The 26,229-nt window shown below is 44.7% G+C and overlaps 1 protein-coding gene across 2 annotated transcripts in view; it reads right to left on the bottom strand.

The window, feature by feature from the left end:
• SEMA5B (semaphorin 5B) overlaps positions 1 to 26,229 on the bottom strand; it is a 336,474-nt gene that overhangs the window by 34,911 nt on the left and 275,334 nt on the right. For both annotated transcript variants that reach the window (XM_024205720.3, XM_024205721.3), the window contains exons 13-14: positions 8,207 to 8,324; positions 1,052 to 1,233 (exon numbers count right to left, since the gene is read on the bottom strand). In XM_024205720.3, the coding sequence (XP_024061488.2) occupies positions 1,052 to 1,233; positions 8,207 to 8,324 (300 nt within the window). The remainder of the gene's footprint in view (positions 1 to 1,051; positions 1,234 to 8,206; positions 8,325 to 26,229) is intronic.

Genomic DNA, 26,229 nt, shown 5'->3' on the forward strand with positions numbered 1-26,229 from the left:
TTACAGGCTGTTCCCACCACTTTTCCCGCTGGACCAGAGCCTATAACGTGAGCGATCCTGAAATGCTTGTCCCTCTGGTGGGCCTGACATCAGTCACTGACAGAAAGGGTCACCTCAATACGAGGCAACAGAGCAGTGGCAGGACTGGCTGGCTCTGCTGGGTAGGCAGCACAGCTGGAAGAATAGACTGCGATTCAAATACGACCCTTAACAAATGTAGCTGATTCTTTTGCTGCCAAGAGCAGGGCTGAGCTCGGGGGAGGAGGTGAGGCCTACTCAGTATGAGGAGTGTTTAAAGAGGGGCTGAGGCAGATTAAAGCTATATAGGATCCCGATTCAGGAAAGCACTCAAACATAGGCCTAAGCTGAGCTCTATTAGGGCAGCACTTAAGCACAAGCTTAACTTTAAATCCATGATTAAGTCCCATTGATTGCAATGAGACATAAGCAAGTCCTGTCCTGAATAGGGATGCTTTCCTAGGTCTGCCCTTGTCTCATGCAGCCAGCCGGCACCAATCCCCTACGTGGCGTGATGCTGATGGTTCACTAACTCAGGGATCCCGGCACACAAAGGGGGCACCTGAACTCTCCCCTGCAATATACTGTCTCTCAGCCCCTTCCATTTGGCCACACTTCCAAGGCTAGAAACACAACACTAGTGTGCAACACTAGTGTGCTTAGCACCTTTTAATCTTCACAGCACTGTTCAGTCATTACCTAACTAAGTCTCCTGCCACCGCACTGTCGTCTCACTATTCCCCCTGTACAGCAGGGGGAAAGTGAACCCCAGAGAGGCTAAGTCCAACATTTTCCAATACACCCGCTCACTTGGGGGCCTCTCAGCTTTTGGGGGCCTCACTTGACACACATTCAGCCTGTTTTTTCAGAGGAGCCGAGTCCCTGCAGCTCCTAGTGACTTTAACTGGAGTTGTGCCCACTTACCCCGTGGGCCAAATGTGGCCCAGAGACAAGACGATACCAGTGGAAACATAGGTGAGGAGACCAGACATTTAGGAACCACCCTGTTCCCCTCCCAGCCATGCAGCGGTACCTTGAGCAATTTGCAATCTCGATCCTGGCCCCTTCACAGCCGCGACCCCCGCAGCGAGGGCGAGGGCTGTCACAGGACCGTGACCTGCACATACAAGAGCCTGTGCTGTCCCCATCCGAATGCTCACATGGTTGCCACGGGGACCAGGGCCCCAATCTCCCATTTGTCGTCAGGTTTTTCACCTAATTTAAAAAAAAAAAAAAAAAAAAAAGAAGTGACTACAGAGAGTTTACATTACTGGAGACAGCACCACAATAGACATGGCAAACAAAGCTGCTGAGAGGATTAAGATGCAGCTTAGACAGGAGCTGTCTGTGCCTGTGAGCGGGATTCAAAAGCTGGGGTTATTTTCAGACAATGCTGAGCCAATATTTACCCTCAGAATTCCACCCTGCATACCTAACATGCGTATACAAGCAGCAAAGCTCCCTCAGGCTACTACCGCATCCCAGAAGAGCATTGTCTGCCTCTCTCACAAAACGGCCACACCTTCAGATATCATCTCACACCGCCTCAGCCTTTAAACCACCACCACATTTTGTTATTATCGTTATTTATTTGTCTTACCCTAGCACCTGGGAGGCCGAGTCATGGACCAGGAGCCCACGGTGCTAGGTCTTGTGCAAGCACAGAACAAAGACACAGCCCCTGCCCCAAGGAGCTTACCATCTAAGGAGAAGACAAGAGACAACAGGTGGATATGGACAGACGGGGAGTACAAGTGAGCAATGAGACAATATTGCTCAGCATGATAGGCAGTAGGCACCGCCCACTAGCAGCCTAACCACTGTCTTCCTGTGTTAACAATCCAAAACTCCACCGTTTACTAAAGTACTGCTGCAATGTTTGAGACTATTGCTGTCGAATTTATTATTTACTATTTATATTACTGTAGCATCCAGCTGAGCTCAGAGCCCCACTGCAGGAGACAGTCCCTGTCCCAAGCAGCTTACAATCTATTTGGATAACATAGGCAGAGGAGGGGAGATGAAACAGACACACAGAGGTAAGTGAAATGAGGTTACACAGCAGGTTAATGGGAAAGCAAGGAATAGAGCACAGGTCTCCTGTGGCCAGTCCAATGCCTCATCTAGTAGCCTGTGTCACTCGTCTCCAGAGAACTCAAATATATTCAGCTTCGGGGCCAGTGCTGTCTTTTCATTCTGTGTTTGTACAGCACCTAGCACTCTGGCCTCCTGCTCTGTGACTCGGGGATTCCAGGCATTACAACACAAATAAATAATAAATAATAATAATAAAAAAATCAGGGTAATCATGCAAGTGCAAAAAACTGGAATAAGGGGAAGTTTCAGGCTGGGATTGAGATGTGTGAGAGGTGGGGTGTCCGTATCTGCTCATGCGATGCCTGGCTTGCTGTTAGTCTCATGCTTTCAGGATCGCTAAATTATCCTACAAAAGAAAAATAACCTTGCATGTCAGTCATGATTTATACTTTAAAAAAAAAAAAAAAAAAAAAAAACCCAGGCACAATTATTTAATCAAACAATCTTCCTATTGAAATTAATTCTACAACCATTCCCATCCCCCCACCCCTCTCGCTCTCTTTCTTTTGCTACAGGAAGTTGCCCATCTCACAGAGGCTCCTATGTGATGCACAGGCGTAAGGTCACAGAATTCTAGTGCAAAGTGAAGCCAAGGGCCTTGCGGAAGAGAAATGAGTTTGCTGAGCACGGTTGCCTATAGGGGAGGCAGCGTGGCACCCTAGCCAGCCATGGGAGGAAGTGTAGAGGCCCTAGAGGTGCCAGTGTCTATAACTGTGCCTGAGATCCATTGGGTTCCCAACGCCACTTCCTGAGGATGTGCAATTTGTGTGTTGTCTTGAGCCTACAACTCCCTTACAGCTTCCACAGAGACAGCCAAACCTGAAGGGCTCTGACAGAGGTGTGATGGGACATGTCACCTGGAGCTGTTCCAGAACTGTGCTTCTGCAATATGGTCAAAGTGAAAGGAAACAGACTCGCCACGTGTCAGGCATCTCCTGTGACATTTGTACTTCCAGACCCAACCCCAACCCCTGCCCCCATTCCCACAACACCCAGCCACAGGGTCAGCTCTCGGAAACTGACAACCTCTGCACCTCTCTCCCCTGGCTGCTCCCTGCTTCTGGAGCAGCAGAGAGGGATGGAGGCAGCAGCAGTGCCACTCAGGCAGGAGTGCAGGGGCACATGGAAGGAAGTGCCTCATGCCTCCTCTGCCACCCAGCAACTGCACCTCCAGTTGCCCCTGGTTCCTGCCCTTTCTTGTGAGGTATGCAAGGAATATGGTCCTGCACCAAACCCTGCAGCTATAGTGAAACTGCCAATAAAGACAAGATGGAAATTGGTCTGTGTGTCTCATTCCAAGAATGGTAAGAACGGAATAGACTGGGGCCCTGGCTAACATCTCGGGCCCAAGTACTGAGCCAGATACAGCCGCAAACAAAACCAACATTGTCATGCTTAATGTTTATCCCTCTACAGCTTCAAAGAGTTCTACGATCATTCTGAACTAGCCGCCACTACCTCGGTGACGTACGCATCTTTTCCTCAGCTTTACAGATGGGGAAACTGAGGCACAAACAGGTTAAGTGACATGTCTGAGGCCACACAGTGAGTCAATTGTAGAATCGGGAGTAGAACTCTCTCACTCCTCCTCCCCCGTCTGGCCTTATGTTAAGCTTTAACTAGGCACTTTTGAGAGCTGTCATCATCCCCCTCAGTCCATCTAACAGCCTCAGCAACCAGCAGCAATGACATGGAAGTAATTTAGATCTGTTACTGTGCTCGTCATATTGTGGCTAAGGGGTTTCAAGCATCTGTTGCAAACCTTTGTTTTCAACACATTGTCATTCTGCAGCAAAAATTCATTCTGGGTTGAAGGTTACCGGGCAAGATGTCCCAAAGGAGTACATTATTTATTTTTGGTTGATTTTGTGATTTTAAATACAGACGTAAAATTAATACAGCTTGGGTGTTACAAAATTAGAAAATTAAGAGAGCTACTATCAAACATTTGATTCTTGATTATCATTTTTTCTTTTTTTGCTTTTCAAAAGTAAAAATCCAAATATTGGATCATGCTGTTCATTTTTAAGCCAGAAGCCTTTGCTGATTTCCATGAGGAGTTCTGCTTAGAAATCAATGGTATGATATGGCCCATTGCTTCCGTTTTTAATAATAAAAAGCTGATAAATAATTATTGGCTCGTAATTGGTACTGGGAAACAACCCAACATTTAAATAAATAAACAAAATGGCTGAAATGTTGAGATTTATAAACATGTCACGTTGCAAGTGTGGGAAGTTTTTTTTTTTTTTTTTTTTAAGAACTTACATATGGATTATTATTCCATCCTTAAGTTTGTAGTGACATTTTGAAAAGAGCAAGCTCGGGAATTTGGATAAAAAACCATGCATTGATCTTTTCCAGAACAGGTCTCCGTGGTGGCTCCTTTGTAGCCATCATATAAACGAGATACATTTTAAAACCTCTAATCAAATACACCTTTAAAATTATTACACGATCAAATAAGAGAGTCCTTGTTAATCATAAATAGACCCACATATGCAGAAGGGTCCAATCCTCCACTGCTCGCACAACTTAAATGTCTCACTGAGTTCAGAAATGCAGAAACAGGCCCAAAAGCAGCGGTGCTCAGAATCCAAGCTAAAAATCCAGACTGACCTGTTTTTATGCAGAGCAGATAATTTTAATGTATAGTCAAATATTATAGGTGGGGATGGTAGCACCACCATAGTTGGCAAGTATAATAGACCTAGACTCCCCTGATGCAGCTGCCACCGCGAGACACCTGGGCCGTAGTGGCCTCACTTGTACCCAGCCTCTTCCTGACCCTGCTCCGCCCCTTCCCCAAGCCCCGCCCCCTGCTATCTGGGGAGTCCCTCTTCTTCTCCATTCCACCCTCCCCAGGAGATCCCCCATTGCTCGCCACGTCCATCCTCTCCTCCACCTCCCCTGCCCCGCAAGGCCCCCACCGCCCTGCATCCCTCCTCTCCCTTTACCCCCTCCCGCCCGCTGCTCACGGGCGGTGGGGGAGGAGGGTGGAGGAGAGAAAGGATGCTGAGAGTGTGAGCAGGGAGGGGCCTCGCAGGGGAGGGGGCATGTGGAGGAGAGGAGGGAAGTGGAGAGCAGCAGGGGCCTCATGGGGGAGGGGGGGTGGAAAGGAGGGATGCGGGGAGCCTCATGGGGGGCGGAGGAGAGGAGGAACGCAGTGAGTGGCGGTGGGGGGCAGAGTAGGGGGCCACGGGTGGGACAGGGAGCTAGCCTCCTTCAGGGGAAGCTTCACCCGCTGCCCATGAGCACCACCTAATATTAATGCTGCCCAACATTTCTCATTATAAGACCCCATTTTAGGTTCCATATAGCTTTGCCAGACTCAGCCATTTGGGCTGGTTTTCCATGACAGGTGTCCGCCTCAGGCTGATTTTTTAATTTCAGCCATTTCTTAGAGCAAGGCTAGGGAGAAACACATGGTTTTCCCTATGTTAAAAATTTCTGATGTCTTTTTCTTTCAACAGCTCTAGTGTTCCCATGATTTGGAACAGGGGTTTGAAATTTGGCAGAGAGGTGAATCAGGGATGTGCCTTTTGCTGTCCCAAATTTGGCCAAGTTATAAGCCTTTGAAAAAAATCACAGTTTGCACAAGCTCAATAGAGACTACTTAGATTTTAGAAGCGGAATTCCATGAAGATAGTATCCATGCTGGGAGGACAGAGCAGGACTTTCTCTGCCTCCGTTCCCCATCTGTAAAATGGGGATAATATCAACCCTTTCCTCACAGATATTTTGTGAAAGTAAAGGCATTAGTGTAGCACTCAGATCCTACAGGGATAAGTGCCACAGAAAAGCTCCTGAAGAAGTTAATCATTCTCTCTCTAGAGCAGAAGTTGAATAGGGTGCAGTGAAAAAAGCATGTGCTACGCATTGAACAATGAGGAGAAAACAAAATACTGAATAGTTGCTCATTAAACGAGCACTGTCCATACTATACAGTGAATCAGGCCGTGGTCCTGTGGAAGAAAGAGTGTGTGATCATGTAATTAAAGACTACCATAATGCATACACGCAAAGAGGCTGAATTAATGCTGCACTGGCAACTTTAATTATGGTATTTTCTAACTTTTGAGTGCTTGACTTTGCAACTTGAATAACATTCTTTTAACGCAGTGTGCATGTGTGTGTATAATTTATGATTAATAAAAATGTTTATTTATATAGTTCCTTGGATAGTACTTAATAGAATACTATGGATCAAATACCTGAAACCCAATAAGATAAAAATCTGGATTCTCCAAGACACAGGAAGTAAAACAAAAGAGATAATGGAGAGGCATTCTTCACAAGGGCAGGCCTGTTAACTTCAGTGTCACAGCCAAATTCCGACTTGGGTCACTGCATTCTATTTACCTACATGCCATTGCATTTTAAATGGGTAAAACATTCTTCTGCTTACTGTAATGTTCGGTCCCTTCTGCGCAAGATGTTTACTATGCACTTAAAGTTGGGTGTATGCTTCCATACATTTAGGGTTACCATATTTAAGGTTTTAAAAAAAGAGGACACTCCACGGGGCCCTGGCCCCGCCCCTTCCCCAAAGTCCCCGCCCCAACTCCGCCCCCTCCCCTAAGCGCCCCGCATTCCCCCTCCTCCCTCCCAGCCACGTGAAACAGCTGCCCGAGCGCTACCGGCTTCACGGTTTGCCGGGCAGCCCCCAGACCTCCAGACCCGCTGCGCCCCCAGCCGGGCGCTTCCCCAGCGCAGCCGGAGCCCGGGAGGGGAAGCGCCCGGCCAGGGGCGCAGGGTCTGGAGGTCTGGGGGCTGCCCGGCAAACCGTGAAGTCGGTAGCGCTCGGGCAGCTCAGCTCTTCAGCTGTACAGAGCTGAGGCGTCTGGGGGGAGCAGCAGCAGCCGCAGCGGGAAATCCGCCTGCAGCTCACAGCCTGCCGGAGCCGCTCAGGTAAGCAGGGGACTGGGGCAGGGATGCCGGCATTTTCCCGGACATGTTCGGCTTTTTGGCAATTCCCCCCAGACGGGGATTTGAGGACCAAAAAGCCGGTCATGTCCGGGAAAATCCAGACGTATGGTAACCCTAATACATTGCTGAATCAGGGCCTTAAATCAGCTGTTCCATTCCACATCAGAGATTGATATATTTCAGTGGAGGGGGGAGGGGAGAGCGAGAGGAAGTTATTTCTGTAATGTATGTGGTTTTTAAAGTACTTGGAATGAAAAGTACTATATTGATGAAAATTAATATATTAATAATAAAAAACCTAAAACTAAAACTATATGCATATTAAATTCTAACGCATGGTGAAATGAATGTCCCTAGGAGCACACAATATTCAGAATGCTCTTGAATATTCTGTGCAGCTTTTATAACCTTGAAACAATGATCTGGAATTGCACGTTCCCCAATGTTCTGCCATGGCGGATGTATTGGAACTAGAGGATTAACACCTCACACACCTATCAACAGACACAGGCATCAAACAGGACGAGATAACAGCTTGTGCAATCAGGAAGCACCACACTAGAGGGTTATAAACACGCAAGCCTCTGAATCCAGTGGTGAAAGACTTAAGCCTGCCAAGCGGAGGATGGATTGAAGTAATGACTAGTATTTGCTGGGAAATCTTCTGAGAAGATACATAGATAGATAAGAGAAATAAATATCCCAGCACCTCCAGACATAAACAGCATATTGAAGATATAACCCACCCAGCCCCTTCTCAGCCTGCTGTAGTTAGCAGCATTAGCACACTAATTGGCATTAGATAACAATGGAGGTTGAAGAGAAATCTTTTATTTTCCACATTGCAAGGTAATCAGAGTAGTTCTCTTTCCTGCAATCTTACAGATATGGTTCAAGCAGCAGGAATTAACTTGGCCATGCAGCTTTCAAAGACTGCAGCCATGAACTGGATATGGTAGGCAGAAAGTCAGCCAGTTTGCTGCTTTGTTGCAATGACATTTCAGAGACCACGACAAGAACAGAAAAAAGTGTTCTCCTTGAGTGCCTTAAACCGTGTTTGAATCCTACTCAGATGAGTGGAGGGTTACAATTTCATATATATATTTTTTTCTCTCTCACACACACACACTTTTCTACCTCTTCTGTTTTAATTTCTACTTACCGGGCACTCAGTAATATTCTGAGTCCATAGGCTCATGTTGGAGCTGTCCTCAATGGTGGTGCATCGTTTCTGTTTGTTATCCCAGCCACAGTATGGGTCCCTGGCTCCTAGACATTCCCTGTGTGAGGAAAGAGAACAGATTAGAGCTCTTTAGATTGGAACCTATATTAAAGTGTAGTGCTTCTATATGACAGCTGTCAACTGCACTGAACCTCAGCAGAAGAAACAATTTCTTTTAGGCAGTACTTCACCTGCTTGCAACGAGAGAACAGTTGAATAACAAGGGTGATAGGACACAAAGCAAATATCACTCATACAAACTGTAGATTAAAAACCCAGTCACTCTCTTTTGAGGCCTGGGGCGGGGGGGATTGCAAATTTTAGTCAAAGAACACTTGTCATTGAGATATCCTTGTGCCCCCTAGTAATCCTTCACCGGGCCAGATCTCACACAAAGCATCCTCTGTGAGCATGTTTGCTAACACTATGTCCATGCAAAGGGGTTAGACAAGCAGAATTAGCCAATAGGCCAGTAATAAAGGCTTTCTATTAGTCTTGGCCTTTGTCAGAACAATGATTTCATTTATAATCCTAACATCAAGATGTCAGTTTGGAAGAGTCACAGCAGAACATTATTTCTGAGCCTTTGGCTGCTCTGAATACTGGTGCCTTCATTCTCCTGCCAAACCCATATTTACAGCTATGTGTGTGTTCCCATCCTATGAGCTGCTAAAGAACAACAACTATGGCTGCCACCATCACTGGACAGCAAAGGTCAGTGATGAGACTGGTCCATCTTGGGCTGTACTGGTTACTCCTCTCGTGGACTCCTTTCAAGTCCTTAATTTTCATTATGAAAACGTAATAGCACGAGCCACAGAGAATATGTACAAGTCAGGGAGAAAGAAGAGGGAGGACCAAAACTAAAAAGATTTGTAACATCATTTCTTTATTTCAGTGATCCATGCTTTGCTATCATGCAAACTGCTGCTTGGCTCTTTCTGAAATCCCCAAAAGATTTCAGAAATGCCAATTAAATGGTAGCATGGGACCAACAGGAAAAATCCAGTTCAGGCAACTAAAAAGGAAGATAATGAGATTCATTCCAAGGGTAGGTATCAGTATGATAAGTGAAACATCAGAAAAAATCAAATGAAATGAGATGTGAAGTATTCCCACCCAGAAATCTTTGAAATCCTATTAGACCATAATCAGCTACAAATGAAAAAGGATGTCCCTCAAGCACAGCTGAAAACACTTGGATGCAGCACTAGTCCTACTGATTCCAAAGCAATTTGCCCAAAAGCAAACACTTGATTCTTTTGCTCTCTGGTACTGGTTTTTATTACTTAACAACTCTCTAATTTGCTCATATGGTGCAGAAGGGCGTCTGTTTCACTAAAGATTTAAACCTGGTAAACAGCAAGCAATGCTGTCTCTTGGTTGTTTTAAAGGAGAGATTTAGTGAACAAGTTACAATGATTCTCCATTATGTTTTCCTTAAACTGCTTAAAAATACCTGAGAAAAAGGTATAGATAATTCTCATCCAGCCCAAAGTAGTAAAGGGCTAGGCTTTAACGTAGAAAAAGACTTCTAGCCCAAGGACATTGAAGGGTACATATGTGCTGCGGTGCTTACTATTCTGGCTCAAGAGCCCCATCCTACTGTTTTGGCTGCCCATCCTGTTCTAATCCACAGTATGGGGTAGAATTCATTTTCATAGGAAGTGCTTGTCTGCCTTTTGCACTTCAAAGGCAGCAGCTCCTCTCTGGGACGGTACATAGTCACTGAGCAAATGCAGAGACTGGGAAGATGCATGGCATATGCTCAGACCTCTAGGTAACCCCAGCACTTCAGGAGGGAACGGTGTGGTTTCTGGAGGAAGCGAGAAAAACAGAGAAGAACAAAAGAATCCTGCATATAACTGTACAGATCTCTGCTCATCCTTCCAGACCTTGAGACGGAGCACATGTGGTTGCTTCAGACTGTATAAAGCTGGTCCACTAGACACTCAGCAAACAGAGGCAGTCATTGTAATTCGTAACAGGGATGGCTATTGTGAGCATCACCCTATTATAAATACACATTTTCTCTGAATTTAATTGATAGGAAAACATGTGCTGCATAAATTCAGAAAATAATCTCCATATGTTCTGTGCTGCAGCCCACAGCCACTCGGCAGGCTGCAAAATATCCCAGTTAGGCACTGACCACTTTGCTGGTACTATTATTCCGTCTGTCATGTAGCTAATGTGCTGCTCTTGGCTGAGAGCAGCAAGTCACAGACCTTAATGGTGCACACAGTGAATCACAGCCTGCCACTCTCTTGCCTCTCTCGCTAACCCCCACAGCTGATGGGCAATCAGTAACGGAATCACAGGACCGGTGCCTACGGGCCTTGGCAAAAGGCTGACACTGTGTGTGTTAACACGAGCTCTCTCTTGTGCGAGGTGCGCACTCACTGGCCTCTGGAACATGAATAGAACAAAGTGTCATTTGCCTCTCTCTGCCACTTACATGAGAACTGGACTCTATTTGGTTAGCAGAACATACATGGTATAATTTAATAATAATCATAAAGAACAAGACATTTCCTCATCTCAAGACTGGCTCCCGTGACCAACTGAGATCTAAAAACAACACAGCTATGCTGTCAACTTCACTTCAAAATTCAGAACCTATCTGGTTCAATTCTTGTAAGAAACCTATCAACTGACAGTGATACAATTTAAGTTAAAGAGAAATGTATTTACTTACACACAAGTTGCTTCATTTTTTTCTTTTTATAAATGGAAAGAGCATTACAATACACAGTACAGCAAGAGACGATGTCTGGCTAATGTGTTAAGTAAACACTTTCAAATCCGCATTTCATTTAGAGTTTTGAAAAATATATTCCTATTTTATGAATAATATAAACACACACACTCAATACATACATACATACACACACACACACACACCCCTATACATCCCCATTTATCTGAATGGGCTGGGGGACATCCAAATACTTCAGATAAACAGGCTTTCAGACAAACAGAAGTGCTAGTAACTAACATCGGGCTACATGGGAGGGACACTGTGGCTTTGGATAACTAGGATTTTCGGATAAAGGGAATTTTGATAACTGGAATTATACTGTACATATACACACACACCCCAAAGTGCTACATACATTGAGAAAATGACAATGTATGCAATAAAAAAACAAATTAGACACCTTCTAGACTGTAGACTCTGACGTAGGGACTGTTATGTGCTATATGTGCAGTGCATAGAAAAATGGGACCCTGATTTGATTGAGGCCTCTGAATGTTACCATAATATAAATGTTAAGGATCAATAATATCTATACAATAGTCACCATTAGTAAATCAGCATTTGCCACTCCATGGTAGCTAAGACACCACAGTATTTCCCTGTATTTAGAACAGGAAATACATGTGGTAACTACTTACAAATATTATCATGTAGCAGTTACATTTTGGTACTGCCCAAAAGCCCCCAATCAGGATCGGGGCCCCATTGTGCTATGCACTGTACAAGCACATAGTGAGACAGTCCCTGCCCCCAAAGAAACTCAGAGTGAAATCCTGATGCTACTGAAGTCAATGGGACTTTTACCATTGGCTTCAATGGGGCCAGGATCTCATCCTGTACGTAGACTCTTTAATAGCAAACAGTATGTAGATTCTTAAAGTGACGGATTAAAACCACCTCAAGGAGCAAATGATACAATATCATCTCCTCCCTGCCCCTTGCCATCACAACTCCCATTGAAGCAACACTGCCAGGGAATCAATCCACTAGTCCCCGCCCCCGGAAACTCTCACTGTGGGCCTTCCAGAGCACAGCAGGGAATAGTGATTACATTAATGCTGATGGTGTTGCCCACTGACTTACTTGATGAAGTCCCAAAGGGTGGGATGTGCATGAACAGTAAGATGTTGCTGACAGCAAAGCCACCCCCCTGCACCAGGACCCCTCATGCCGATTAATAATTGCAACATGTTCACTGAGTCAGGAAAATACATCTCCACGTACAGCTACTGGGCTCGGTTTACGACGACAGGGTATTTGTATCAATAGTGATTCACTTTAGTTCATTGGCTTGCAATAAATGTCTTATCTGGTGCCTAATGGTATATACTGAAAACCCCCAATTTAGAAACAATTCTGCTGGTATCTCCTGCACAGGGTATTTTGTCAATCGCTCTCTACTTTCACTCACCAAGGACATTTGCATGAAAATAGGATCTCCTCCTTAAGAGTTCACCGGATGCCTGCTGTTCTGGAGCCAGGGGACTGTCAGTTGTTGAACAACACAATAATCCCCACAGCAATGAGTTGGGATAACACAGACAGAGGATTAAGGTTCCAGGTGGGGAATCAGCAAGTAGGATTTGATCCACAGCCCACTACAGTCAACAGAAAATTTTCCCTGCCTCCTGGCCCCATTCCCCACCACCCAGGCCCGGCCTCCTATCTCCTTTCCTCAACTGATCGACCTCCCCTTCTAATCACCCTGCCTCCTGTCCCCACTCCTCAATTGCCCAGGCTCTGTCGTCCCTCTCCCCCCCCATATCACTCAGGCTCCGTCTCCCTCCCCATTCCTCACCACTCACTATCTGTCTCCTCTCCTTATTCCATAATTACCTAGTGCCAGCCCCCCATCCCCACTCCCAATCACATAAGGTCCATGCAGTAGTGCCGGCTTATTGGGAAAGTATTTGTTAATTTTTACGTCCTTAAGATGCTGTTTAGCATCTGAAAACAAGGAGGAGAAGCCAGCATTGGGTGGCCAACCATCTCTGTGCAGACCACCGCAGGAGAATGTTTCTCTCGCAGAGCAATGAAAATGAGGGGGCCCTTCAGAGTCACTTTGTTGTTGCTGTTGTGGGCTTTGGTTTTAGGGGAATGAATTTTACCACAGACTGTCCCAAAATACGAGTTAAATGACCCAGAAAAATGTCTGACCTGTGAACACAGTTGTTTCTTAAAGGGAAGGTCTATTCCAATGTACACCTATTGAAGCACTGGGGATGTTTGTGCCCACAAACATCTAAAGGCCCCTCCCCTTAACCCCAGGGGAGGAGCCACTAGACCCAGGCTTCAAATAAGTTCAGGGGACAAAAAATGAAAAAACAGGGACGGGAGTGAAGGTCACAGGTATAAAAGCAGGGATCCAGAGGGGGACACCATGCACAGAAGCCCGGACACCACCCACTGCTCTTGGAAAGCAACTAGGGAGCCAGTGGAGGTGACCCAGAGGAACTCTACCCAGAGACGTGACTTGAGGGAGGACTGGAAGTAGGCCCCGCAGTCGCAGAACACTCCTTCCCCCCCATCTAGCTTCCTGCTCCAGGTATAGTGGATGGACACTTCGGCCATGGTCAAGAGGAGGCTGACGAGGAGGTCTTGCGACTCTGTGGGGCCATGGATAGGGTGTTTGTAAATCAGGAGATGTGGGGAGAAGTGCAGCCAGAATCAGAGGAGTAAGTTCTGGAGGAGCCGGAAGAGGGGTTGCAACCAGGCACACTTGATATAAACGTATGCCAGGGTCTCCCTCTCGCCACAGAGGGAACAGGTATTAGGGGAAGTCGTGAACCGTGCCAGATACATGGCAGTGAAGGAGCCGTCAACAAATCTCCCCTGGAGCCAGGGTGGAATACAGACTAGCCCACCAGGATTCCTCTCCCTCCTTAGGTATTCCAATGTGCAGTGCAAAGCAGAAGCAGCAGCCCACTCAGTGACACGGGCACTTGGGAACTCTTGTTTACAGAGTGAACAATTTCTCCCTTAAAATCTTCATTAAAGTTTAAAAGTCTGCAGTTCAAAAGTTTCCAATCCGGCCTCTAATGTGCTGATGGCACAAGATGACTCCATCTTTTGGTCAGTTTTCCCTGACAGATAAAAGCTTTAGACTGTGTAATAAACAGATCTTTTAAAATCAATAGAGCAGACTCAAGAGATTAGGCTTTGACAGGCCAAAGGAAAGCAAGAATTACTGTAACTTCTGTCCTCTCTTCTGATTATCATGGGAGAGACAACAAGCAAACGTGCTCTTCTGTACCAAGAGTCCCAAAGCAACCACATGGCATTTATACTAATAGATATTCAGCTAAGGCTCTCCAGCAATTCATCACAATGCTCTTGCTCTCCCCATGCCCTTCCTCTCTATTTCCGTTTTCTTCTTTCTCACTCCCTTTCTCTTTACTCTGTGAGTAAATGCAACGAATTCTGGAAGGTGGGTGAGGGTGTAACAGGCTGGCATGACCTTTAAGGGCCACAGGCCTGGGGCCAGCTAGCCCTGTTCACTAATCAGATTCAGCTGAGCAACAAGTTGGTGCTCCTTATAAAGAGCTGCAGGGCAGGCGTGTCTGCACAGAAAACTGCCAGGAAGGGATAGTCTTTCACAATAGTCCCTGCCGTAGGGAAAAGAGTCCAGGAAGGAAGGTCCAGGGGAGCAGCCCTGTGGATACTGTCCTGTATAAAGGGCAGGGAACGAGGAGAGAAACAAGACTGAAGAAAGCCAAGGGGCTATAGAGGTTACGTTTCATGCCAATCTCTGAAACTACTAGGGTGAAGAAAGGCCCAGGGAAGGAGTCCTGCAGCTACTCTCTGGAACAAGGAGCAGATTGCTGAGAAAAAACACAGGAGGGACGCAAGACTTTTATTAAGCCCAGGGTGGGTGGACCTTGTTTATGTTATTCCTTTCTTTTAAGGAAGACTGGGGACTGATAAAGAACCTGAAGTCATAGAAGGAGATGGGAGCCAGAATCTTTTGCGTTACAGTACTAAACTTTGCTTTGAGATGTTAGGAGTCCATATTAATAGGTTTCAAACACAGAGCAGCCTGGGGGGGATGGATAGCTCAGTGGTTTGAGCATTGGCCTGCTAAACCCAGGGTTATAAGTTCTTGGGGGGGGGATTTAGTTGGGGATTGGTCCTGCTTTGAGCAGGGGGTTGGACTAGATGACCTCCTGAGGTCCCTTCCAACCCTGATATTCTAATGCAGGGGTAGGCAACCTATGGCATGGGTGCCGAAGGCGGCACGCGAGCTTATTTTCAGTGGCACTCACACTGCCCGGGTCCTGGTCACCGGTCTGGGGGGCTCTGCATTTTAATTTAATTTTAAATGAAGCTTCTTAAATGTTTTTAAAACCTTATTTACTTTACATACAAATAAGAGTTTAGTTATATATTATAGACTTCTAGAAAGAGACCTTCTAAAAAAGTTAAAATGTATTACTGGCACGCAAAACCTTAAATTAGAGTGACTAAATGAAGACTCGGCACACCACTTCTGAAAGGTTGCTGACCCCTGTTCTAATGCAAAGAGGACAGCATTTTGTAAGCAATAAGGTGGTATTATTGCTGTTGATTAGGTGTGATCCTAAAGACTGTGTTTGGCAGACTGGCATTTCCTGACAAGTTTAGCTTATTGTCTCATTAACATTAACCTGCAGAGGGTATGAATGAAACAAATAATCATATTAGCTTCCAGCCAACCAAATCATAATTCCTGACAGTCTCAATAACCCACGCAAAGGAGAGTGGACTTTTGTCTTCCCTAAAACCAGATGGCGTGAAGAGAGCAGAGTCAGAATCAAAGGATGTTCACGGCTTATGAAAGTAAGATTAAAAAGAAAAACCAACTCAAACAATCCCTGTAATTTCAATACATTAAAAAATTTAAACCCATAGAGATGGGCTTGTGATCTGTGCAAATCCATTATCTTTCCCACTGAACAGACAAGTGGACTGGAACTGAGCTGTTGCAGTCAGATGCTGGTCAAGTTGCAACTTCATTTTTCTGCCAAACAATGCAACACATTCAGAGCCAGATTTTTCACCCATTATTCATTTGGAGTAAGACTTTAGCCCTCGAGTAATCAATGGAACTACTTACTGAGTAAGGTACTGCTCCTAGACCACAGTGGGTAGGGTGATCGTAGCATTTAGAGTGGACAGATGAGGTTCAATAGTTTGGTGCATGGTGTCAGAACACAAAGACAGAGAAGTGTGTATGTGAAGTTTATCTCCTACACACCACCAGCTTCAGTGATTTCCACTTTGTACATGTTGTGTTTTAATCACATAAATTAAAGCCTGACACATGAAAATGACTTCTGAAATTAAACTACCTTCCAGGCCATTTAAAAGCCAAAACACATCTAACTTATTTGAAAGTAATAGTGAATAGATGCATGACTTCTGTCGGCAATTTTGGCTTATTTCCCTTTCCACGCCACAGACCTTGAATTGGCTTTATCTTTGTTACTTTCCACTTGGGCCCCAACATTTTCAATATCTCCATAACTGATTGTGGCTTTATAGATTATGGCCTCTCACCATCTACGCAACAAACTATTGCATTTCTTACTCCCGGACATCCCTTTCCATCATTTCTTAGGGACAATGAGTTCCTTATTGGGTATGGTTTGTTTTTTTTATTAAAGACATGAAATAAAACAACATTGCATTTATTCAGATTTGAAGATTAATGCTATCCTGAGAAAATTCTGATTAAATCTGGATTTACGTTTGCATCAGTAAAACAGGTTATTAAAAAAAAAAAAAAAAAGGCAGCAGCATTGCTCCATAAACACTATTAAAAACTCCTGTCACCATGCCAAGCAAAACTGACCTCTAATAAAAAGAGAAAGTCAGTGTGCCTTTGACTACCAGATTTGGAATCAGTCACCCACAAAGCAATGCAGATAACTACACAAGTCCTAACCAGAGGGATCGCAAGAAGGAATTCCTCAGTAGGGAGCGTATTTGTCCGGATGTTGAAACACAATCCATTTCCGAAACTCAGAAGACCTTAGCCATAATAGAAAATTCCTAGAGCATATTTTGGGGGAGTTCTATGGCCTGTGTGATACAGGAGGGCTGACTAGATGATCCCAGTGGTCACTTCTGGCCTTGGAATCTACAAAGACAACATCTCTTATACACAATGCAGACTGCAGTGTGGAGCAAACACACCCAAAGCAAAAAGGCAGACAGGTTAGAAGTCCTTTTGAAAAACAGCATTGGCAAATTTGCCCATTCAAGTGTGATTCCCTACAGCTGCTCCGTGTCGTGAAATGCCAGGATGCCGATGCCACGTCTGGCTGGTACTTTGCCTCTGCATTTTGAGTTTGCAATGTCAGATTTCACACTCTTAAGAATGAAGTGAATTCCTGCAATTTACGGGCTTGGGAGCATAGCAGAAGGGGCAGCTGGAGGGAAAAGAAATGTGTCTGCTCTCAATGGCAAGGAAAAATGAATATGTTATAGGCAACCTCCAGAAGATGCTGCTGATTCACACCTAGGCTACGATGGGATTTATCGAGAAGAAAGCGTGCAGAAGCAAACGACTTTGAAAGAGTCATGAACGAGATACACAGGTCTGAAAACAACCTACAATTTTCCCCAAGGCTGCACAAAACAATCCCTATTTGAGCAGCTCTTTCATATGAGCTTGTTTTGTCCAACCTTTGGGTAATTACTTTCTGCTCAAAAAACTGCCCTCAGCTGATTCAACTAGAGAGAGTATTTGTAGAATAACAGAATATTAGAGAGGTCGAAGAAATGTTAGGCCATCTAATCTATCCCTTGGGGATATAGTTCACCCCTTGCCCAGTGCAGGATGGTCCCTACGCTAGACAAGTGCAAGACGATCCCTTCAATATGTTCTCCATCACTTTGTTCTGTCTAGTTTTAAGTGTTCCAGGCAACAACACTTCCTCTACTTAACTTGACAGATTATTCCACACTGTAACTGATCTCACTATCAGGAATTTTTTCTTGATATTCACCCAATACCTTTCTAGTGCCTGTCCAAAACAGCTGTGTAGCGTTGCTGGGAGCTGCTGTGTTCCACTTGAGAAGTGACTAATTTTTAGTGGTGGATGAAATGGGTGACTATATTTTTCACAGAAGGTTGTTGCTTTGGGATACTTTGGCATGAAAGACACTATATAAATATAAATAACGATCACTATTATGTGTTTGATTCTGATGATGAATTGTATATACATATTTTACACACGATGCTGATGCTGTAAAGAAAACCCCAACAACTAGCACATCTCCAAATGAAAAGGCCAAATTCCCCAGCAGCAATTCCGCTGGATATTAAACTATGACTCCTCCAATCAGGGGCGCACATTGCATATTACAGTGACTGTTCACTCTCACTGCAGGTCTTGCTGTAAGAAGACCGGAAATTTGAGATATGAAGTAGGCAGCCGGTGGAATTAGACTCCAAGCTCTTTGATGCAGAGACTGCGTCTTCCTATATGACAGTGGCTAGAAAATTGAGGGTGCTACAAATAATATGAAACAACAGTTGCACAAGATGTAAGAACTGAAGGCTGAAATGGATGAAACACCTGGAACCTGCTTATAGCATTTTGTTATTAATATTATTTAAATGACTGTAGTGTCAAAGCCATCCTAGCATCGTACATTCCAAGAAAACTGCATGCTCACTGTCAATCAGCACTGGACTGAGACTAATTTCACAGCGCCCACCAAGCAGTCATCAGATGGTAATGACTTCTAGACACCACTGATCTGGGCTGGACTCTAGCCAGTTAGCTAGAGGTGAAAAAATCCATCTTCTAAGCTATTCAGAATCTTCAGAGCCATCCAGGTCACAAGTGCAGTGTGGGGTTTTTTTTTGTTTTTGTTTTTAAAACAGTAACATCAAAGCATCCCAAAACAAATTGGCAACAAAGAGATGACAGTGAGAAAACAAAAGCCAGTGAGCCCTGAAATTAGCTCATTTTACTGGGCTCATTCTTAAGTGACCTTCGTCTGTCTCAGTTATAACCTTTCTTTTTTCAGTAGCTGCGTAAACCTGGGCTTCAGCTATTGTACAATATGGTAAATGGTAGTCTAAAAGTGAGAGAGAGGGAGAGAGAGAGAGAGTGTGTGTCTCTGTGTGTGTGTGTGTGTGTGTGTGTGTGTGTGTGTGTGTGTGTGTGTGTGTGTGTGTGTGTGTAAAAAAGACAGCATAAAAATACAGCTTTATAAATTGAGTTTATAGAATCATATAAGTCACAAATTGGACAGAACTATCAAATTGTCCAGTCTGTTTTCCAAGCATGGTGGAATTGTTCCCTACAGATTATTTCTTAGGGTTCTGTCCACTCTACAGTAGTTTTAAATGTGCCAAGTGATGGGGCTTTCGCCATGTCCCTTGGGAGATTATTCAATAGCCAAACACATTTCTGTAACCACGTGGCATTCACACCCGGCTCTGAGCAGAGCATCCAGACGCAGCACAAAATCCTGAATTCCTACGGTTTGGTTTTTCATGTTTAACTCAACCACCACCACCACCAGAACACAAACCTCAGTCTCAGCTTTCTCCCCAAACTCACCCCATCTTAGCTTTCCTTGCAGATACTTAATTCTCTCATCACTGTTCTTTGTGATTCTTTCACACTTTAGTATCAGCCACAAAGCATGCTATTTTCTTCCACGTCATAAAGATACTGTCAAATAAGATGGACCTAATGCCAATTTCTTGGGTACCTCACTAGAAACTTCCCCCAACTTGCTTTGTTTTCACTTACCCATGCCCTTTGCTTATGGTCTTTTAATCGATTTTAGATCCATACGACAATGTTCCTTTCCTAAGCAATTTGAAATAAGCTTTCATGAGATACAGTACCCAATGTTTTATTAAAATCTAACCATATTATATCTATCTCATTCCCTTCAAGCACAAAAGTCCAGATCCTGCAAACTATGATGAGGGTGCTTAACTTTAGGGACGCAACCAGATTTATTATAGTAATTAAGACTACTCATCTGCTTACAGCTCAGCATGTGCATCAGAGTTTGCCGTTTGGGGGTCCAATATTGTAGTGCTATAAAAAAAGCAATCAAATTCATCTACCACGTAAATCCATGTAGCTTAAGGATTGTAGTTCTGTTTGTTATCCTTTAGGGTTATGTCTACACTGCAATTAAAAACCTGCGGCTGGCCCGTGCCAACTCACTCGGGTTCGTGGGGCTTGAGCTAAGGGGCTGTTTAATTGCAGTCAGATGTACAGCCTCTGGCTGGAGCCCAGGCTGCAGTATGAGCCCAAACGTCTACACTGCAACTAAGCAGCCTCTTAGCCTGAGTCAGCTGGCATGGGCCAGCCACGGGTGTCTAACTACAGTGTAGACATACCCTAGAGGTGAAATGCTGGCCCCATCGAGTCAATGGGAGTTTTACCATTCACTTAAATTGAGTCAGGATTTCATTTGCACGATTTATCACATTATATTAGTAGGTTTTGTGGATGGATTTATGGGATAGTACTTTCCTTCTTTGAAGTTTTCCAAGGCTTTTCAAATTAATTATCAGTGGTATAGTAAGTAGCTAGTTCCCTTAACCCTACAGTGACGTCAACCAAACCCGATGGAAAGAGTTAGTACAGATTTTCCCTTTTCTGCTTTTCAACAATAGTTACATTTTCACAAGGCCCCCCTCCCTACTTCTCGTTAAGCTCTCAAAGACGTGCATAAAAGGAGTTCAGTATCTCAGCAATTTTCATAGTCGTTAAAGAACCAGATTTTCAAAAACACTCAGCTCCCACTTAGGTATCAAAATATTCAGCAGAAATCTGGCCATCAGTGTCACAATGGGAGCTGCTGTGCCTTAATTATGATGTTTCAGGGCTCCTCTGTGGTTCTCCCAGCATTTTTAATACTTCCTTCCATTGCACATTACTTGTTTGATTTCTGAATTCCCCAACATTTGCTTTCCTGAAATCTAGCAGGCTTGTAATGACTGCATCTTTACTATGCGAGATTCAGGTAGTTCACCTCTTTGTTTCAGGGGATCTCGCTTTTTTGTTTTTGTTTTTTTAAAACATCCAAACCCACCCATCTGTCACTTAAAATGTCTAGTGGAAGTTGCTTAGGCCCAGATCCACAAAGGTACATAGGGACCTATCTCCCATGGATTTCAATGGCAGCTAGAAGCCTAAATACCTTTGAGTTTCTGGGCTTAGAGGCCACCTTTAGAACTTTTATTTGACATGTGGTGAGGAAGACAGGAAGAGTGAGAGCGCGAGAAATGCACTACACTGCTTGGATGTTGCTATTGACCCTTCCTCCATGTCCAACATTCCCCTCCAAGCAGGTCCAGAAGTTACTCACCCACATGTATTCAGTTGTCTGATCACTGGCCCAGGGCTGTTTTGCAGTGAATTGTGTTCCTCACACAGACCCCAAGTCAGCAAACGAGAGTAGCCGTCAGTCGAGCATCAGGGTTTTTGCTGGCTTTGCATAAAGCAATATGGCCAAGGGGTATGTAAAACAGAATTTTGGTCAAGCTATCAATTTAAAACCCAGAGTAACAGGGTCAAAAGACAAGAGAGAGTCACAACTGCATGCAAAGAGGGCCTGGTTCTCATCCCAGTCACACAAGTGTAAATCAGGAATAACTCCAGTGATGTCATTACCCTGCTGCCAAACTGGTGTAGGGCCCAAGAGATTCATAGCTGAAGAAGTGAACACAATTGCACAGAGAAAAATGCACCTTTAGCAGCAGAGGTGGATAATAAACTGGCCTGTTCCCAAGACCTCATAGTGCACCCAAAATGTCACTGATTCGTATGAGCTGTAGACTCTCTCCAGACAGTTGTGGGAGACGGCGTGGGGAGAGGAGAGGACGGAAGATGATCCATAAAAATGCAGTAAAATAATGTCTCTAGCAGGAGTTGGAGCAGCCGTGATGTTGGCGTGACCTTCTAGCCTGGTCATCGACCATGTTTTGTTGATGCTGTTCTAAACCAAATGCATGACTACAGCTTTGCTCACATTCCCTGTCCTGAACGGGGTTGGCTGACCCACAGTCAATAACCTGCTGCACTGTATGCACACTCTGGATAGATGCTGGGCAAGGGGTAGGTCACACAGATCACAAAGCTCCTTGTGTTAGTGCTGGCCTCACTGTCCCACCTGCTTCACTGTGATTCCCAGCATGAAATAATGATCTCACTCTCCCTTTAAATAATTCTTGACCTAGACTAAAGATTGGCTCAAACTATCAACACTGGATCGTGATCACAAATCCCCACCACTCCAAAGTTCAGATGCTGGGTTTTGTTTTTACCTGTTCTAGATATACTGTGATGCCAGCTGTGAAATTTAGAACAGGAATCCAAGACCAACCCCAGGCCAAAGTTTAGGGGTATTTTGAAACAAGTGTTAAACCCAACTTTACCTACTTCTCGTATTGTAAGGAGATTAAAAAGGTTTCTAAACAAGTAAAACCCTGAGCAGCAAACCCAGCCAAACTACTATGCAGCAAAGAAGTATAGAAACATGACATGTTTAAAAGGGTTTGCAGGTTTTGCATGCATTGGACACCCTCCTAATACTCTCCAGTGGAAGTGAGGAACCACAGCGTTAACACAATAGGAAAACACACAAATGCACAAGGCAAGGTCCCGGCAGCCAAGTCCAGCCATCAATTTGGGCAACTGACACTACAGCCGTCTTCCTGTCGCTCGGCTGGTGAGCCTGGCTGTATTGAAAAGGCCAATTGTGACAGGTCAGTAGACATGTACAAAGCACCATTTAGACACCCAGAAATACCTTGGGTCAGCGAGACACATCAAGACACTGTGCAATACTATCAGTGACCATTTAGCAGGTTCAATTGATGCTGTGGCAATAAACAAACAGTAAAGGAGAGGCCAGACGTGCTTTTTTCACCCCCTTTCTTCCTCTTCCCCTCTTTCTGAGCCTTGGGTATGGGTCCCCCTGCCTTGCAGCAGCAGAGCTGTATGGAATGCCAAAGCTAATCGATGCTAGATCAGTTTTGTCTCCACATCTGATTTCCCTTTCTTGGGGCCCAGACGGATAGGATTCCAAAAACTACTTGGCAATCATAATTCCTAATTAGCCCCCCCGGGGTGCAAAACAGTCACAAGTTTCCTGATAAAGAGGGACAGAGCCAAGGGAAACAAACAGCACTGTAGTATTCCTGCCTGGGAGGCACAAAATTTTCATCATCTGAAAGCTTCCCAAGCCCCCATCAAAACGATTAGATTATGAAAACTGCTGAAACCAGAGCTTTTCTGAGAAGCCAGTCAAGAAGTCATAGCACTGGCAAGCAAGTAGGCGAGGGGTAGGAATCGTGACTTGCTCCTGAGGTTATTTATTGGCATGTATTAAACATAGACACAACAATAAGCAATAAATCACAGCCCAGGAGAAGTGCCAGGTGGAAAGCACCCGATGAAATTAAAACACCCCCTCTTGAAACAACTCAGCACTGAAATAAATACAAAGGAGGTTGGTAAACATGTGATCTACACATCCAGGATATTAAAGGGGAAAAGTTTCAGGAATCTGAAATTGAGAAATCTCCTACAAAACAGTTTTTATTAGGGGGAAAAAAAACACCATCTAAATACATACAACCCCAGCTCCTCTTAGCTTTCTTAAGGGATGTGCACATTTGCAAGTTTCCATTTGGTTTTTTGCAATGTACCATCCCTCTATTGCTCCACATCTCATGATAACCTCCCAGAGTTTTTCCCCATCTTCTTTTGAACTCAGGACCCACCACGGCATTACCTGCAAAATCACATTCATTGACCAACTCTCTCTGAACAAATTCTGGCTTACCACGTTGTACAAATGTGTTCGCTGTTTGGCACCCAGCATATTTACAGTACGTTTCAGTTTATCCTATCTCCGGTACTTCTATTTAGCCCTACTAATTTTACAGTATCTAAAACTATGATAAAACTGACTGTAGGAGGCAGGATTTTGAGTCACCAGCCCCTCAAGAGCTGGGTTGATACTTTATTTCATTGAAAGAAGTATGATCTGGAGAAAATTTAAAACCCTCATCTGATGTCAGGCAGCTTCCAGTCATCTGAGATAGACCTTAACATTGTACCATGAAGTCAAATGACGACTATGATGTGCGAGAGTCTGTGTGTTCTAAACTATTGTATACCACTAAGCTGGAGTAAAGATGGATGACCAGGGGAGGAGTTGTGCCTCCCAGATCCATGTGTGGAGGGGACTCTCATGAGGCAAAAAGGACTCAGCTGCGCTTGTGACACCGTCACCCTTTCCCCCCAGTCCATGAAGCGGGTTCTCTGGGTGTCTGGGATTCTGAGCCAGGTACGGGGTGGGCAGGCTGGGACTTGGAACACACAGCACCACTCCTCTGGCCCTGCAGAAAGTCCTGGGGCTTTGTCATCTTTTCTGTAGCCCCCTCGCCAATCCAGCAATCCCTTGAAGGGGGATACCCATGGCCAGGGAAGTACCTGGTAGCATGGATCCAGTGCAGCTCCACTGAAGCACTGAGATGCTATGGAAGGATGCAAGGGGCCTCTGTGCTAAGAGACTTGCTTCCTATAGATCCCACAGGATCCTCGGGGTTTCTGGGTGGGTTCCACAGTCTGTTCCATATGCAGAAGCAAACCCTGATTCTCCTGATGGAATCTCCATGAGGAGATGGTCATAGACTGAACACAGGTGGTCAGGCCTAGTGGTCAGAGCAGGAGTCAGGAACCGAAGGTTAGCAATGGAACCAGAGTTGGGAGTCAAGCCGAGGGTCAGAGCAGAGTCAGGAATCGGGCCGAGGCTCAGAGCTCGAGCCAGGAGCCAGAGGTAGGGCACAGAAGCAGGGATCTGGAACAAGGCAAGGCGTAGGAACCAGGAATAGGACAGGAAGGCAGGAATCAGGAACAAGGCAGGACTTAAGAGTCAGGCAAGAAGGCAGATCTGATGTAGCTACCAGCCAGGAATTCACCTAGTTGTTTAGACGACTTCTGGTTCAAACAATGAGTCTGAGCCAATTGGAGAGACCAGACAGTTTCTCCAATTGGGAGCTTTGTGAGCGGTGCCTATGGTGAGCTAGGGTCCACCAGCCCACACTCTTTGCTGGTACCAGTCAGGTGGTGGCTGCAGTCAGAGGACTGCCCAGGGACCTGGGTTGAGACCCATGATCCCCCACAGGGGACCCTAGCAGACACTTCCTCTCCCAAACCCAATCTTATGGGTTTTTCCACAGGAATAGATGAGCCAGCCTATTGAAACTACATTCTAAATATAATGGTGTTGCACCTGGAATGAAACTGGCCCCAGATGTGTATGTCACAAGGCTGTCTCACTAGGAAAACCCTTAGCACTAAATCAGCATCGTAATGAAGACTGTGCATGTTTGTCATGGTCATGACTTCCAGGAAGAAAGTAATGATTTTTAGGGGAGTTATACGATGACGGTCTCAGTCACCCAGTTCAGTCTGTTACTGAGCAAGTCTCATCCATGAATGCTCACAGGATTGGCTCGTTCTCTCTGTTCAGTGGAGTGGCATATAAGTTCTTCTTTAATGGTTAGCATCCAAATCCCTCAAGCAACGCGGAAAACCTTGGCCAAACCGCCTTTAATTTACAATACAAATTGTTAAAAGCAACGGCAACGGGAATGGAGTGTCCAGATACCTTAGGGAGCCTTGAAATTGTTGCCCATTTGACTTTACAACTTTACAAAAGCTGGACCCCACAGTGGAAAGTACTTTTATATCCTCAGACTGGGAACTTTAACATTCAATAAATTATTAGCAAGTTTAATTTGGGTATATCTTTCATGAACAAACAGAAAGAGAGGGAAGAATTAGGTTTCCCTTAATCCATTTTATATGTATATTCCTTTCAAGCTGTATTCTCCTATACAATCTTAAGAGAAAGGCTCTTGTGTTCTGGCCCTTTAAACGTCTGCCATTCAGAGGGGAGGATTGGATGATGTTTTCCAACTATGGTTCCTTTCTCGTATTAAACCCTTCTGTATCAAACTCCTAAACCTTAATACATTCACCATTCCTGAGCCAAACTTGAAGTAATGACTGAAGTGGAGGTTTTTTTTTCCTAAAAGGGATAAGTATACTTATGAGGCTCAGCAAAAATAGAAAGAGCCGTTGTTTTTACATTTAGACAGACTCAACTTTAGAACAAGCTAGTTAATAATTTTAACCTGGTTAGAAACTAAGCAATCATG

This window comes from Terrapene carolina, unplaced genomic scaffold (genome assembly GCF_002925995.2).
Source record: "Terrapene carolina triunguis isolate 2854851 unplaced genomic scaffold, T_m_triunguis-2.0 Scaffold62, whole genome shotgun sequence".
Lineage (NCBI taxonomy): Eukaryota > Metazoa > Chordata > Testudines > Emydidae > Terrapene > Terrapene triunguis.